The 17,378-nt window shown below is 52.1% G+C and overlaps 1 protein-coding gene across 12 annotated transcripts in view; it reads left to right on the forward strand.

The window, feature by feature from the left end:
* The first annotated feature begins 15,854 nt into the window (after positions 1-15,854).
* Tle3 (TLE family member 3, transcriptional corepressor) overlaps positions 15,855-17,378 on the forward strand; it is a 44,236-nt gene continuing 42,712 nt past the window's right edge. For all 12 annotated transcript variants that reach the window (XM_050151962.1, XM_050151965.1, XM_050151964.1 and 9 more), the window contains exons 1-3: positions 15,855-15,995; positions 16,498-16,598; positions 17,072-17,135. In XM_050151962.1, the coding sequence (XP_050007919.1) occupies positions 15,972-15,995; positions 16,498-16,598; positions 17,072-17,135 (189 nt within the window). In that variant the 5' untranslated portion in view covers positions 15,855-15,971. The remainder of the gene's footprint in view (positions 15,996-16,497; positions 16,599-17,071; positions 17,136-17,378) is intronic.

Below are 17,378 nucleotides of genomic sequence, written 5' to 3' on the forward strand. Positions count from 1 at the left end.
GGGTACATTGCTGTATGGTAGAGACAGCTGTCACAATCTCACACAGGGCAGGTTTATTGCCCTAACAAGTCTCATATGCTTCCACCTCATCCCTCCTCTTCCTCCACCCCAGCAACCAACGATCACCGTTTTGCCTTTTCCTATCACTTCGCCCTCAGCCCTTTCAGATTGGAAGCTGCTTTCAGTGATTTGCATTTGGGTTTCTCACCTGTCTTTTGAGGGCTGAGCGGCATATATCCTGTTCATCCGTGAACAGTATTCCATGACTTATCTGTTCAGGGCTGAGCAGAGTGTATCCTGTTCATCCCTGAGTAGTATTCCATAACTTGTATGTACCACAGTGTAGCCCTTTGTATCTTACAGGACATCCATGTTGGTTGTTCTCCAGGTTGGGAAATTACAAATAAGCAAAGATGCCAAGGTGAAGAAAGCCGCTATGCATGTCCATGTGCAGGCGACCAGGGCAAGATCAGCTTCCAATTCATTGGGCCAGTTGTTTGCAGATCATGGTGGCTTGGTTTTGCTTCTGTGGTGGTGGGAGTGGAACCTGGGCCTCACACACTCTAGACAAACCCTGAGCTGTATCGCAGCCCTATCTTGGTGATCTTTTTAGAATGACTCTTGCCATCTCTAGGCTCACTGAAGTGTTCTTGGGAGGCAAAGACTGTGTCTTGCCTTTCTATATCTCCGAGATATATGTAACAAGTCCTTAATGAACATCTGCTGACACGGACGATGCAAATATATCCCAGGTTTTCCAAGGCACTTCAGATTTCCTGTCTTTCTGTTCTTTACAACAAAGGTGATTTAATGCAAACACTGCCAAGTGAAGATTGAAAATGCTGCGTAAAGCCTTCTGTGCTAAAACATGTCACTGACTGGCTGATTTGAAAGTCCTTTGCCAGATGGAAGTTTGGATATTCAGCTGCTGGAGGAAGGCAGGGGGGGGTGTTAGGAGGACTGGATACCCTGAAGGCCTCTGTGACCTTAGTTGCTTCCACATGAGGCCCTGGTACTCCGCTATAAACTTAAGCACAGGGGTTGAACCATCACACTTCCAAGTTCCCTCAAAGGGGAATATGTTGTGGGATTTCATGCGATAGGGAGATTCTAGGATCTTAGGCCAAGGAGCGTCCTCTACAACTCTCCCTGATTAGACAGAGGCAGAGAAGGCAGTTGGGTGAGAAGGATAGGACTGTGTCAGGTGAGGGCTCACTCATTGAATGGGTCCCCTCCTCAAGCCTGAACTGGAAGGAAGAATGCAGAAGCCTCCTACCTCTACCTTATGGGGGTGGTGTTTTGTGTCTTCCGTGTTCTTAGCCCATCCATTTTAACATATTAATCCTAACAACATCCTCTGAACACTTTCTGAGAGCCAGGCTGGACTCTGTGTCCCTAATGGATTCACACACACACACACAAGCGTGTGTGTGTGTGTGTGTGTGTGTGTGTGTGTGTGTGTACCTGCATGGATGTGGCAGCCAGAGGCCAATCTAGATCTACAGTATGTCACCTTATTTTCTGAGACCGGGTCTCTCACTAGGACTTGGGGCTTACTGACTAGGGTAGACTGCCTGGCCAATGAACTACAAGGTCCTTCCTTTCTCTGCTTCCCCAGTGTTAGGATTAAAAGGGTGTGCCACCACACCTGGCTCTTAACATGAGGGCAGGGATGAAACGCAGGTCCTCGGACTCTGCATGGCATGCACTTTAGTGACCACCTGTATTTACTGAGTGCACGTCCCTCCCCCCATACACACCAGGTGAACTACTGCAGTGAACAACGTGGAGGCCCTGGCCACATGGAGCAGACCCTCCTGGGCAGGGGACAGGCAGCCAACTTGAACCAGTTTCATGGTTTGCTAGGAAATGAAGACATCTGTATTAGGCGGGTGTCAGCAGTGGTGAGGCAGAGTGAGGCCGACTTCAGTCTTAAATGAGTGACCAGGGCGGCTCACTAGCTCAGAGTTGAGGTCTCCACAGGAATGTGATGGAAGCGGGGGGGGGGGGGGGGGGGAGGTGCGTTAGCTCAGTGAGTTTGCGGAAAAGAACCTTACAGATTGGGATCAGCCAGCATGAAGGCCCGAAGGGAGAGCTATGTCCATTACAGAGGAATGAACCTGTGATGGGGGCTGAGGACACCAGAATAGTCCAGAGGGCCTGCTGGACCACAGAAGGACCTGAACTTTTCTCAGATAGAATCGGGAAGCCAGTGCAGGGATTGGAGCAGCTGAGGGGCCTGGTACCTACAACCTCCATGAGCAGTAAGTAGATCAAGACTAGTGGCCGGGAAGAAAAAACGGGCCTGTTAGAGTCACCACGGCATCCAGTGGCCCTGGCCCTGGTGCTCCTTGACACTCACTTTAAACTTGGCCTGGAAGCTATAACCTAGGTCCTGTGCCCGGGGCAGCCCTCAGTGACCAGGGGACATGGGGGGTTCCCAGGCTACTTCTCTTCCAGGTAGGCTGGGGATACCAGCTACCCAGGAGTGGAAAGTACCTTCCACCCACTTCTGGGCTGCCTGCACAGGATGCCATCCTAGCTGCATTTCCCATTCCTGCCAGTTATATGGGGGAGGAAGGTAGCTTCCCACTGCACACTTCAGAAGCTAACTCCCAAACACTGAACCCAGCATTCCAGTTAAAGAGGAAGCAGGAAGACGCAGAAGCAAGGCTCCTGCCCAACCCTATATAACCTGCTAGTCCAGGAATCAGCTGGGTGGGTGGGAGTGGGGTCAGGGAATAGCATAGGGCTCCTCCCAGCATTCTGGAAATAGTGCGTGTTGGCCACGGAGTCAACTGGCAGCCACCAACCATTGCTAAGTCCAGTAAAGATTGGGAACAGCACTGGACCTAGAAAACTGAGCCCTAGCCTGCTGCAGTCTCCAAGTGTGGTCTCTATCCAAGAAAGCCGAAGGAACTTAGGAGGGAAACTACCCAATTTCTAGTGCTGTCGGAAGGTCAGACTTGTGGCACTTCGGTGACTTGTTGACGCAATACAATGCCTGACAAAAGCAACTTAAAGCAGGAAGGGCTCATTTGGCTCCCAGTTTGAGGGTCCAGTCCGTTATCACGGTGGGAAAGTGACGGTAGCAGGCACTTGAGGTAAATGGTCATGGTGCCCCCACAGTCAGGACTCAGGGAGAGGCGGATGCTGGGGCTCACTTTGCCTTCTCCTCTTTACTAAGCCCAGGTAGGCAGCCACGGAACAGTGATGCCCACATTTAGGATGAGTCTTCTCACCTCAGGATAACCTAGTCTAGAATTTTCCTCACAGACGTGCCCAGAGGTTTGCCACCTGAACTCCACCTACAGTTGCCTAGCTGATTCTGAATCCCGTTAAATTGGCAATCAATATTAACCTTATAGGTGTCCAGCTGCAGAAAGGCAGGACATGCTGGTGAAAGCATCGAACACAAATCAAACATTCCTGGGTAGCACAGCATACAAGTGAGTTTTCTGACCAAGGCGGTACTACAAAGTCTTCCCAGAAGAAAAGGGTCTTCCCACCTAAAGGAGGCAAGGAGTCCATCCAGGTGGAAGGGCATGGGAGGCGAAAGGACAAGGCTGATGGCTACAGGGAGCTATAGCAGGGTTTTGAGCGGCAAAGTCTAAGTGCCTTATTTGTTCAAAGGTCACACTGACTGGGAGAGCGGCATCCAGTGGAATCGCTGGGCTGGAGGCAGGTTGAGGCTTGAATCTGCTGAAATCTGCAGATTCCAGCCTCCCTCCACATCCAGATCCTCTTGGAGAAAGGCAGCTAAGAGTGGGAAGCCAGTGAGGGTGGGAGCTTGGGCCAGGTTGAGCCAGCTGGCTGCTGGCTCCCCTCCCCCAAGTCCACAGCCCCTGGGAGCCCCCAGACTTGTTTGTTTTCCTTATAAAGGGGGGAGTCCTGCCCTTTGTGGGATTTCTGCTTGGGATGGGGAGGAGATGTCTCCGTGGGCTGTGCCTGGATTTCCAGCTATTGACACAGACTCTGACAATGAAAGCAAAGGCCAAGAGAGGCAGCGACAAGGTGGCTGATTAAAATGTTCTTCCAAGGGGTTGCTCAGCCCTGCCTGGGAAGGCGGGTTGGAAAACCCGGGCTGGAGCTCTTTCCTCCAGAGCTGGGGGTCCAGTCAGATACAGGTGGTTCCTTACAAATTCTTGGGGGAGCTTTGGCACCTCACCCGAACCCCTGAAACTCCTGCTTTTGTTTTGCGCCTCCATAGTAACCAAAGTCACACATATAACCACAACTCTGAGATTCAGTTTTCTGTTTCTAAAATGAAGATGCCACTTGCTGGGGTTTGGGGTCTGATCCCCCAGAAATGACTGCAGGTAGAGCAGGGCTGCCAGGCCAATATGGAGAAGCAATCCTGTCAAATCCGAGAGCCGGGTAAATGGCTTTGTCTGTTTCTTTGCTTAGTATGAATTTGTCCCAGGCAATATTTGAGAGATTGTGCTGCTAAGTAACATCCAGTTGTTGTTTAAAGGAACTCTGATTAAACTGGAGGGCCTGCGGTTTGACCTGCTAAACCTGGCCAGGGCAAAGTGTAGAAGGATCTGTGGGACTCCTTGGAAAGCTGGATGGGGAGTGGGATGGGAGGAGGATTTGGTGAAGTCATACGGAGGTCCCCCCAGAGAGCTCTGTAGGCTTTCAAAGTTGTTCTAAGCTGGGAGAGGTCACAGGTGAAAGGTAACTTGACCGGTCTCTGTGTACCTTTCTCTCGAGTCTCCAGGTGCTGACTTTCCTGGGCAGGGCATATGAAGGCTGTCCCTGGGGTCTCTGGGCTGCTGGTGCTGGGAAGCAACACCTCTGCAACCTTGACCCTGATGCCCTACTGCCCCTTGAGCGGGCTGTGCAAACAGGACTGAGCCCAATCCTGACACCTACCCGGTTGTTATTGATTTGGGTAGTTTGTGAACACCGGCCAAGTTGCTTAGCCAAACAGTCAACCAGGACTGAGGCTCTCAGTTCCTTCGGGGGAGCCCTTTCTAAATGTGTATGTTGGCATTTCATCTACAGGTTCCCAGTCCCCAAGTGTCACTGATGCCATGGTCAGGCCTCTCCAGGCTACAGGGCTATGCTTCCCCCAACACTAGAGTTTCCCACAACTCTAAAGCTCAGTCACATGGACCTGTTGGGTAGAGCTCTTCCTGCCAGGGTCTAGCCTGGCTCCCTTGAGTTGGGAGTCCCATTGTTTCCAGCTACCCAGGCTGCAGTGGACAGTCTACTCACCAAAGCCCTGCAAGTCAATTGTGGGCAGCTTGATTCTGCCTCTCAGTCCTGAGCAAAACCTCCTTAAGGAAAGAGGCTGCAGGTGGCAAAGACAGGATCTCGCCATTTCACTCCATCACACATGTATGCTATGTTCTACTACCTCAAAAAGTCACCCAGGCTGCTTTTGTGTGTGTGTGTGTGTGTGTGTGTTTTTTTTTTTTTTTTTTTTTTTTTTTTTTTTTTGTTTTGCTTTGTTTGAGTCACAGTCTCATTATATAGACTAGACTGGTCTTGAACTCACAGAGATCTGTTTCCTCTGCCTCTTGAGTGCTGGGATTAAAGACGTATACCGCCATGCCTGACTCCATGTTGCCTTTGGGCCCATGTTTAGCACTGACTTCTAGTGTTTGAGTCCCTGGATATCCATCTTCTTGCCTTCCTGGTCTCCCAAGAATGTGCGACATATTTAAACTCCAAGTGTAGAGACTCTAATTGCAGGTAGAAAAGCAGGCAAGCTTAGACTTAGATAGAAGCGTGGGAGTCTGAGCTCACTGAGACAAAGAGGCTGATGAGTCCTTACTCATTCGGAATCACTGACAGGCACAGACGGCTTCCACCAACCTGTGACACCCTGCTCTATCCTCACTGCGGCTCTGCAGGAAGGAGCTGTCATTATCCCATGTTACAGATGAGGAACCCACGGTGTGTGTTGCACAAAACCCCACAGCCAAAAAGGAAAGTGCTCTTGCAGAGGACCCTAGCACCCATGGTGGGTGGCTTACAACTGTCCATAGTTCTAGTTCCAAGGGATATGGTATCCTCTTCTGGCCTCTGAGGGCACTTGTACTGAATTTCACATACCCTTCACATACACACAGTTAAATAAAATAAAAACAAAATCATTATAATCCAAGAAGGTAAAGAGAGTCAGGAGGAATCTAACCTGTCTACCTGTCTATGAACAGTTTGAGGGTTACATGTTACCAGGATCAGTGTTCTTTCTTAGTGTGTGCACTTGGGAACCTAGAGATCAACCTGGGATGTCATTCATTAGGAACCATTCACTTTGTCTTTTTGAGACAGGGTCTCTCACCAGCCCGGACCTCATTGAGTAGGCTGGGATGGCTGGCCAGTGATCCTCAGAGATTCACCTGTTTCCAACCTCTCCAGCACCGGGAGTTCAAATACATGCACTACACTTAGCTCTTTACGTGCATTCCACTGACTGAGCCATTTCCCCAATCCCAGAACCACTATTGTTATGAATCAATAGTATCAGGGAGGGTCAGCGAGTTGGTCCCATAGGTAAAGGGGCTTGCCGCCAAGACTAGTGACTAGAATTTGATTCCCAGGATCCACACAGTAGGAGAGAACTGATTTCCCCAAGTTGTCTTCTGATTCTCATATGTACACCATGATGTGTGTGTATGTGCACATATGTACATTTGTGTGTGCATATACATGTGCACATTCACGAGCAAATGTGCGTTCCTGTGCGAACATACATATGTACACGTGTGCACATGCATGTGCATGCACACACACATTAAGTAAATTAAATATACTTAAAAAACAGTTTTTAAAAAAAATTAGGGAAAGGTGACATATTCACAGTAGCCCAAGCCAGGTTGAAGGCATCGTGGTAAAGAAGGTGCTGGAAGAAATAGAACTGTATGGTGCCAGGCCAGACACTCTTCTGTTTGAAGCAGACCACACTAGTATAAGGGATTACTGTATTAGGGCTAGAAGAGAGGACTAGTGCCATACTTCAGGAACTGAGCTTAAAATGCCACAACTCGCCGGCCGAGGGGGCTGCCTCTATTTTTTTTTTTTTAACTGTAGTGAAAACCGTAGTACATAAAACCTGCCGCTGTTAAATGTACAAAGGATAGTGCTAACTATTCACAGCCATGCAGCTAATTTACTTTGGGCTTGTCTTGCCAAGTCGAAACTCTGTAGCCCTCGCCACTCTACTGGGCCCTCCCCAGCATGGCAACCAGCATTCTACTTTCTGTTTCTCTGAGCCTGACTGCTTTAGCAGCTCATTAAAGTGATTCATAAAACATTTGTCTATGACTACCTTCTCTCAGGGTCAACCTCTCAAGATTCATCCTCATGTAGCATGTGATTGGACTGCTTTCTGTGTAAAGGCTGGGTGATATTTCCATTGTATATGTGAGTCAAATATTCTTTATCTATCCATTTACCTTGCGGCCTACACTTAGGCTACTTACACCTCTTGGCCATGGCGAACAATCCTGCAATATAGGTGCAGTTGTGCAACTATCTCTTTCAGACTCTGTTTTCAACTCTTCTGGGTACACACACAAGAAGTGGGCCTGCTCTGTCACATGGCAATTCTATTTTTAACACCTCGAGGAACTGCCACACCGACTTGGAATCAGTTGCACAACTTTACAGTTCCACCGACAGCACACAAGGGTTCCGGTCTCCCCACAGTCTCCATAACTCTTGCCATGTTCTGTTAGATCTTAAAATGTCTTTATTTGTTTGTTATTAGTGGAAGGATGTGTGTTTGTGCATAAAGGGGCACATATTTCTAGGTCAAAGGACAATGATGCTCCAGAATCATTTCCATCCTAGTCCTGTGGATGTCAGGGATTGCACGGGGGTGGGGAGGCTCTATTTCCCTTTCTTCTCCCTGCCCCATTACCTTTCGAAGGCCCCAGAACTTCCCCAGAACTCTGTTGGAAACCCTAACTGGTTTATGGAAAGAATCAGTTTCAATACCAGAAGACCTAACTTCTACCACCATGTCCTCCCCACCATGAAGGACTAGACCCTTCAACTATGAGCCTTCCTTCCCTAAGTTGCTTTGATCATATATGTTTCATAGTAAAGTAACTAATACGGTATATGAAAGTTACCCAGCTTTGTCACTGTTAGGATTAGGAGCCAGATAATACACATAATGTGGTGACTTTTCTTGGCACTCCAGGATGCTGGGAAGCTTCTGCTCACTGAAGGTATCAGTCGTGGGCTAGCAAAATGGCTCACTGAGTTAAGCCATTTACAGCCAAATCTGACTACCTGAGTTTGATTGCTAGGACCCAGAGAGTGGAAGGAGAGAACTGACTCCCAACAGTTGTCCTCTGACCTCCACATGCATATTAACACAGAAATAAGAGAATGAAAAATTATTAATAATAATAAAGAATAATAATAATCCCAAACCAGATAACAGTGCGCCCCTACTACTGAGTTGTAAGAACAAAAATATCTCTGGATATTGCCTAATGTCCCCTAGAGGGCAAATTTACCCTCAGTTGAGAAGCAGCAGGTAAGCACAGCTGATAAGCAATCAAAGCATCCATCTCTGTGTGTGCACGACAAACACACTTTTGTAAATCCACTGAACAAAAGAACGGAAAGAGGAGAGTAGAAATAGGAGGGTAAAACAAAAAAGGCTATCAGGTAAGTAATTTCTCCTCTCTCCTCCAGCTCCAGCCCAGTCCCACAGTGAAAGAGCATGTGCACGGGGCCAGAGTTCTGCCCCAGCCTTCATCCCTGCTTGATGCTTCCCTAAAGCACCTGCCCCCTTCCCCCAGCACTGGCCTCGGTAATTCTCCGCCCTTGCTAAGATGGATGCGTTAATACCAGCAAACTATTTCTTAATCTCCTAAGCCTCAGCTTTGAATCTTTAAAAAGGAAAGAGAAACGGCACAAATCTCTTAATTAGGACGCCCAATCACTTCGATAAATATTTACCCGGTTCCAGCATGAAGCATGGAAACCCGGCGCCATTAGTCAATAGAGGTCAGCAAAGTGCACCTTGGGAACAGCAGGATGCAATTCAGCCTAGCTTAGGAGGAGGTGTCGGGGAGAATGTTTCCAGTCTCAGGCTTCTGCTAGAGACAGGTGAACAAACACATTCCAAGCCTCCTCCGCACACCTGCCCCCCACAAAGGCCCAGGTGGACATGATAGCCTATTTGTAAATCATCACCTGGAAGTCTGGTTGCCTTAGTTTTCTAGACAGAGCGAGTGGGGCCACCAAGCAGATCCAAAAGCCCAGGGCTCTCCCTAGCTGAGCTGCCTTGCTCTCGGTCAACCAAGGCCACAGCACTTCACAAGGCAGCTGCTCCTACAGTCAACTCCAACTCAATACCTGGCATTATTTCCTGTGCAGCTCTAACACGGAGGTTTGCGCACAGCCTAGACTTGTATGCAGCCTAGCCCGGGATAGCCTTGTGTCTACCCGAAGGCTAGGGCTTCTCTCACATTCTTGTCCTTGCATACTGTGGTTTTTCAGCATGCTTGCCACGAGTCAGCACCCAGATACTATTCTTCCCATTCTACAGTTGTAGAAATGGAGACTGTGGGAGTGGATCCCTCCCTCCTGACCTTAGCAGCCTTGGGGACATCCTCCATTGGGTGAGAAGGCTCTTAAGATGAGTGTGGGATGAGGACAAGGCCTTTTTAGAAAAGCCAGCGCTTAGCGTCCTTCCTCAGGTCTGGATGACGGCCTGCTAGGAGGTAAAAGAAAAGCTGTAAGAAGGGGAGACGACTTTGGAAGGCTGTGGGAGAGAGAAAGCCCCTGCTGATCTCCTCTGCCCACCAGAGCTTTTGTCTACAGTCCTGTGCTGAGTTCGAATCCTACTTTGCCAATAAGTCCTCAGAGAAGCCCTCGACACCACTCTCCACTGTGGTGGTACTCAGCTTTCTCTCCACCTCTATCCATCCCTATCCCATCAAAGGTTAGTTTCGGATTATCCTTCCTCCCATTCTTTCCTTCCTGCCCTCACCCAGCCTTTCCCTAATGGGCTCAGGAGCTGTAGGGATAGCCAAGGTTATCAAGGACTATGGAAAAGAATGGAAATTCCAGAGTGGAGAGATAGGTCTGCTAGCTCTAGGGTTTCCCAGGGGCTCCGAGGGAGTCTGGTGCTCCTGGTTGGCTCTGATCAGAACCATGCTTGACTTTTCTGTCCTCTGGCCGGACCACACACGTACAGAATGTTCCAGAAGCTGAATCCCCAGCTGTTGGTACGTCCTCATCAGGGCCTCCACAGCTAACTGTTATTGATGGCTTAATGTGCCAGGCCTATACCAAGTACCACTTGAATGATCTCCATCGATCTCGGAAGCAATACTCCAAGGTGGACAGGACTGTTATCTTCACTCCACAGATGAGGAAATGGAGGCTTAGAGAGAGTCCACAAGTACCTCAAAGTCACAGAACTTGACCCAGCTAGAGAGTTGGAAGGGAGCTGAAGAGACCGTGGGAAGTCCCTTTCACCAATTGGAGCCTCAGCCCTCTTCCCTGAAGTGAGCTGGGTTCATCTTGCTGGCCTGACTCCACGGGGCAAGTGTAGTTAAGTTGTGGACTCTGGAGCTGAGTAGCTTGGATTCAAGTCCGTCAACCACCACAGTGACCTTGAGTAAGTCATTGTACCAGGGAGTAGTATCAATTACCCATCTGCTCCGTGGGAGTGCCCTCAGCGGCTCTGCCCTCATTCTCCGGGCGAGGATTAAATTTGTTAATATTTGCCCAACCAGCGCTTAGAATGGAATCTGGTGCAGAGCAAGCACTGGGTTAAGTTTGTTAAACAAACACAAATTCCCCTTCTTCTAGCTTCATGGTGAGGTGCTGCCTTGTGGAGGAAGATCTGGGATTACTGATGGATGGGGGTGAGCAGGGAAGGAGGAGCCGACTCGCTCTAGCCCTGAACATAAGCAATAAGGGAACCACAGAATTAACCAAAGGGAGGTGGGTGGTGATGAGGGAGAACACTGTCCTCTTTGGCCAGCTCAAACAAGAGGCTACCCAAAAATCAATGCCAGTAGCTGTCAGGGTTTGAGGATGACAAGAGGGGAGGTTTTCAACCCCACCCCAGGCCTTGAGACCAGTTCCTCAAAGGGCAGGCCACAGTCTGGTGGCTGGCCAGAGACAGTTCCCTTAATTCTGGAGAAAAACATGTAACACTCATCTAAGGTGTTTCAGATTTATTTTTAAGGAACCAGAGAAACATCTCTGTCCCCACCCCAAGTTCCCACAATCACTTTACAACCCAAATGAGGAGCTGGGGGGTGGGGGCTCCGCTGCTTCAGATCCATCCCGGGCTTTCCATCTCACCGTGTGACTTTTTTTTTTTTTTTTATGTGCCAGGAATTCCTCTCCCACGTGGGGTGGACTCCTAGGTACTCAATTAAGCAGCCAATGAAAAGTCAGCTCTCCGGTAGCAAATGACCCTGACACTTCTTGTAACATAAACAGTTGAAACGTTTCCAATTAGAACCGGAGACAGAGCTGTTTGAAGTCTTTTTCTTCAGTCCCCTCCTTTAAAAAAAAAATAATTGTCAAGCGCTTCGGACAGGGTGTCTGTGCATCTTTCTCTAGCATAAAACAAGCAGATTTTCTTTCCTTACAAAATTTGTGGGGTGGCATAGGGGTGGGACTTCTGAGCAGTAATGAGCTTTGAACTTAAGGGTCCTGAACCTGGTTATCAGCACCCAGCTTCAGGTTCTGGTACCAGAGACAGGATTGGGAGCCGAGGTGAAGGGGCGAACCAGGAGCCAGAGACTCCACCTCCAGACCTCCAGAGAGGGCTAGAATGAATGAATGAGTGAATGTTATTCAGCAAGTGCTCATATGGATTCGTCTTGCACAAGGATGTTTCTGAGTTTGGCCGTGGATCTAGGGCTGTCCTGAATTCCAGTTCTGATCTCTCTGCCTAGCTCAGAGCCCATTACTAAGCTTTGGGCGTTTGTTTTCTGTCTCTCTTTTCTATCCTATAAGCCAGGCCTTGGGAGTGAAGTGAGGACGTAGTGGATAACCATGGCCTGCTTTGTACCTATTAAACACTCAAGGGCTGTCCTTCCTCACTGTGGGGCGCACCGCTGCAGTTCGGCTCGGCTGTGGGGGCGGCGCTCTGCGAAACCGCATCCATCACACTTATCCTCGGTGCGCCAGGCCGGGTGCTGGCGCCTGGGTTCACGGGAGAACTCAATGTGGAGGTTGCCTTGCACCAGCTCACGCTGATTCGTGGGGTTCTCAGGAGCACCTCTGCCCTGGCAGGAGACACGCAGACCGGAGACAGAGCTGCAGTGCTTTTCTGTACACAGTCCGCGTAGACTAGACCTGGAAGCCCAGGACCTCGGTGGCCGTCAGCGGAAGGACGCCGTTGGAGCCAGTTCGGAGGGAGACCGAGGAGAGGGAGGCTGAACTAGGCGCCTTGGCCCGGGCATCTTGAAGGCATTGTGTTTAATAAATCTGGGCGACAAGCACACCCGCTATCTCCCCCCCTTCTCTTTTTGGCTCCCAAATCAAGACCTGCTGTAGGACCCCCAGTTTAAGGGGTCTTAAAATCCCTGCACTTTGATTAGCAGCTTCAAAGAGATCCCTTTAAAGTTCTCCTTTCTCCCCAACGCCACATCTCCTCCCCCTTGACACCCTTCCCCCACCAATCCTAGGACCAGGACAACAAAAACACTAAATGCAAGTTTAAAGAGGGGAGGCGGAGAGGGAGAGTCTCAGACTTCTTCCTTAACGTGGTCCATAGAAATTACCTATTTCAGACGTGCGCACGAGTCGGAACATCGTGGAGTTTGGTTTTTGATTTTCTTTTTTTCTTTCTCTTTTTTCCTCCTTTTTTTTTGTTCTTCTTTTTTTAAACAGGGTTTGTGTGTGTGTTTTTACCTTTTATTATTTAAATTGATACGTTTCATTACTAGGGAGAAAAATAAAATATTCCTTTGATACACAAAATCAAATTGATATTTAGCCTCTGCTTACTTTTTTATGCATGGCTCCTTTATACCACATGGTAGTGACAGATTGTTTGAGCTGGAAGGAAAAGCCATTCAAAGCTAATTAAGCAGCCATTCCAAGCACTATTTGCAAGCGGGAGGCTCAGAAGCCTCGGCATTTGTCAGCGCTCCCCCACCCCGCGTGGTTTTGACTGACAGCTCTGGCCAAGGACTGACAGCTACCCGCATTTTCACCAATCAGTAGTTGAGAAGCTCTTTGCTTGTTTATGATTGGTCTCTAGGCTTGCTCTGGGGCGTGGCCGGCGCTTCCCACGTGGGGGCTGGAGCGAGAAAGGGGTGGGCCGGGTAGAAAGCGGGTGCGCCCACCCGTGACGTAAGGGGGAGGGCAAAGAAGGGGGAGGGGAGAGGGAAGCTCAAAAGAGGAGCCATTTTGAGACTAATGGATGCTGCGGCCAGATGCTCGCATCTGTCGAGCTGGGCTTCTCCTTGCCCCCTCCCCTTTTCGGTGCGCGCCGTACACGATTTATGTTTTTATTTAGGAGAATAAATAAATGAAGAGGAGAGCGCGGTCGCGGGCGGCGGCCGGAGCGGGTTCTGGGAGGCTCCATCTCGGGGCGGTCGCTCACGTGGAGGTCCCCGCGCGCTCCCTGCTCCTCATTAAGATGCAAACGCGAACCTCGGGCTCCTAATGAGGGGAAAATATAGATTCCGGGGGCGCGCGGCTGGCTCGCGCGCGTCCGCAGCGGGCCCGGAGTGCGTGCTTGCGTGTGTGCTTGGTGGGAAAGCAGAGAGGGACCCGGGGACGCCTGGGCGGTCCACTTAGCTGTGACTCTCCGAAGCCTGGGGACCCAGGGTGGGCAGTATGCCCTGACGTGACCCCTGTCTGCGAGCAAATGGGCCCCAGAGTCGAATGCGCCCCCTTGGGCGTTAAGGCTGGTGACCGTGGACGCTCCAGGCTCACAGTCGCTCTTCCACGCGTGGCTGCTGATGCATGTGGTACGGGCCGGCCAGCAGGCCAAGAAACCAGGTTGGAGCTCTGGGTCGTAGCCAGGAGAGCCCCCAGCTCTGTGCATGCCTTCGCCACTTCGGCCCGGAGCGCAGCTGAGGAGCTCACCTCGACAAGGCTGCGGCCAGGACGTAGCTGTCCCCAAAGGGCAAGAACCCCAAACGGGGCCAGCCGCACTACTAAGCCTGTTGTCCGCAGACAGCCGGGCCCTTCCATCTGCACTGCCCGCCAAGCCAGAGTTCTCAGACTTCCCCCTCGGCGGCAGCCGCTGCGCATCAGAGGCGCTGTTTATTTGGCTTTCTGAAAAGAAGGGCGAATGAACAAAGGAGGAAAGCGGGGCGCCCAAGGGTGTGAGAGGGGACAGAAACGGATAAAAGAAAAACTCAGTTTGGGGAACAGTCTTAGGGGTCGGAGGTAACTTTGGGAGCCAGCATTTTATCGGTCCTAAATCTTCTGAAGTGAAAACATTAAACTGACAAAGTGATTCTGTTTGTTTTATAGTATCTAATTGGGCTGCTTTGCAGCCCTAATGAGATTAGAGGGGGGCAATCGTTCGCCGCCTTTACAGAATCAACTGATCCATTACTACCAGCCACAGGTTTTGAGGATTGTACAGCTTGTCCTTTTTTTTCTTTTGTTATTCGTTTTCTCTTCCTCCCCTCCCGCCAAATAATTATTTGCTAGTAGATCGTGGGAAAAAAGAAAAAAAACCTAGCAGCCCAGCACTATAATATATATCTATTTATTATATGTCTTTCGGTTAATTCCTGATGTGAGGAGCGCTGTTTTTCACTCCCAAGCGAAAGTCACCAGCGGGTAGGGCCTGATTGCTACTTTTCATGCATAGTTTTAGACACAAGAGGGCATTGTGACGTCTCGCCCAGCGGCGCCCAGTCGCAGTCCGAATACCGCGGCCCCACGTGGGATCCTCGCGCTCCCATTGGCCAACGCTAGGCGAAGCCGCCACATTATTTTGTTACTTTTCAGTCCCTATTTGGAACTGCTCTCGCGGCAGTTCAGACCTCGTGCTCGGCCCCCTTCGCCTGTCTGTGTGTGGTATCCGTAGGTCCGAGGCACTTTTTGTGTGTGTGTGTGTGCGTGTGTGTGTGTGTGTGTGTTGAGTGCGTGTGTTTTGGGGGTTTGTCGGGGCGCGGAGAGGCTGGGAGGAAGCAAAGAAGCCGCAGAGCTCCCGGGCTCGGGCTACGTCTCCCCCTCCGTGATCTCCAGCCTGCGCGCTCCGAGGCGGCAGGGACGCCGACCGCTCCTCGCCAGGGACGCTGACGCTCTACTTGGGAGCAGAGAGGACCCCTTCGCCCAGGCTTCTCATGCCCGCTGGAGTTAGGATGCCGGGGCGCATGATTTACGCCGACTGAGCCCGGAGTTCCTCCTCGGCCCTGGGAAGGAAGGGCTGGCGGCAGCGACGGGAGCAGAAGGAACAGCAGGCTCTCCTCTCCGAGGGGGGGCGTCGAAGCACCCTCACTGGGCTCCAGCCCTCACCCTCGGTCCTCAAGCCGTCTCCTCTGTAGCCTGCCTCCTTTCTCGTCTCACTGCGAGTTCCGGGCCCGGCCACCTCTGAGACCCGACCCACGCGCCCCGGATGCTCTGGGCTGCCCAGACGCGCCCCCCTCCAGCCTCATCGTGCTGAGTGACCCGCGAGGGGACAGGAGAATCCCCCCACCCTCGGCCTTGGGATCCCGCACTGGAGCCACCAGGGAGCCGACGATGTCCGCACAGCCCCGGCTTCTGACACTGTCCACGCAGCCGGGGGAAGGTGGCCGGCAGAAGCCGGCCGAGCCCTAGGCGCACAAAGCGCGAGCCCGCCGACGACTTTGCCGCTCGCTCCGCCGCTCTTTGTCTGCACTTGGGGCGCACGCCCGACTCTGGGATTTCGCTGCGAGAGCGGGCTGGGGGGGCCGGGGGCGAGCTCTCGGTTCCCCGGCCGCCCCCCGCTCGGGCTCGCCTCCCCCCTCCCCCGCACATCCCCGGCTCGGGCTCTCAGCGCTTCCAAGCTCTCGGAATCGCGACCCCTCCCTGCCATGTATCCGCAAGGCAGACATCCGGTGAGTAATTGCAACTAGGCTTATTTAAGCATCTATCATGGCAGGGTAAACGAGGCAGTTTATCTCGCACCTCCATTTTGCTTGTTGCTACCTTTATGGTGCGCGCGCGCGTGTGCGCTCACACAAAGGGGCTGTGGTGTTGGGGGGGGCGCAATAGAGGGCCAAGGGTAATTGCGCTCGAGTGGCCGGGGGCGAGGGCGGCCTGCCTTGGATGAGGGACTTTGACTCCCTCTTCGTACCCCTCTCCCAAGTCTTCCAAGTCGCCCTCGCGGCACTTGGTCATGGGAACCCTGCTGGCTTTGGGGGTGGTCGGGGCGCCCCCTTCCCGGCCCCGTCGGAAGAGCGGAGAAAAACTTGCTGGGAAGGTTTTGGGGTATGGGGTGGTAGCCTTGCCGGTGGCGCCCTGAGGGAAGGAACCAGGGACCCTGCGGAGGCAAGGGGTTTCGTGGAGCCCGTCTGATGTGCCCACTCCTCTCCCCTGTGTTGTCCTCATGGGCTCCAGGCTCCCCATCAACCCGGGCAGCCGGGATTTAAATTCACTGTGGCCGAGTCCTGTGACAGGATCAAAGACGAATTCCAGTTCCTCCAAGCTCAGTATCACAGGTAAGGTGGGCGGGGGGTGGTGGCCCCCGGCTGGCGTGGAGGGCGGCCGCGCGCGCCCGTTACCCCCCGCGGGGACGGAGGGGATGCGGGCCCCCGGACTGTGGGGCGGCGGGGCCTCCGCCTTTTGTTTCCCCTCTCGGTGTGCCCCGCCTTAACCCTTTGCTCTCCACGAGCGCCCAGCTCCTGAAAGCTCGCCCGGTTGGGGGGGTGGGGGTCAGGGTCTTGATCCCGCGTAAGGGTCCGCCCCCGCGTGGCCGCGATGAGTGCCCTCGCAGATCAAGGGAAGTTTGGAGTTGGTACAGCCAGGCTCCGGGTGGCAGGCAGCCACCCCCACTGCCCAGAGGATGATGGATAATGGGGGTGCGCAGGGTGCTGGGGAAGTGGAGAGAAATGGCTCTCCGAGACCCTGGAGTCCGGGTCTCTGAGGAGGCCATGTAGGCGCCAGGCCTGAGCGCCTCCTCTTGCCCTTACAGCCTCAAAGTGGAATACGACAAGCTGGCGAACGAGAAGACGGAGATGCAGCGCCATTATGTGATGGTGAGAGGCAGCCCGCAGCAGGGCGGAGGGAGGGCAGGGCAGGGCACCCAAGCTGTGGGTCCAGCTGGGACTGAGGCAGGCCCGAGGCAGGCCCAGCTTCAAGACAGCCCCCTGGAGGGCTCACTTCTTTAGCTTCCTCTTCCCGGCCACTTGGAGGAGGGCTGGTGAAGAGTAGGGGCCGAAAGAGAAACAAACCCGCGTTCAAGGCCACCTTTGTAAAGCTTCTCATTTGTGTTTTGGAGG

The sequence above is a fragment of the Alexandromys fortis genome, unplaced genomic scaffold (assembly GCF_014885135.2).
Source record: "Alexandromys fortis isolate MF-2015 unplaced genomic scaffold, M_Fortis_MF-2015_v1.1 scaffold_70, whole genome shotgun sequence".
Taxonomy (NCBI): Eukaryota; Metazoa; Chordata; class Mammalia; order Rodentia; family Cricetidae; genus Alexandromys; species Alexandromys fortis.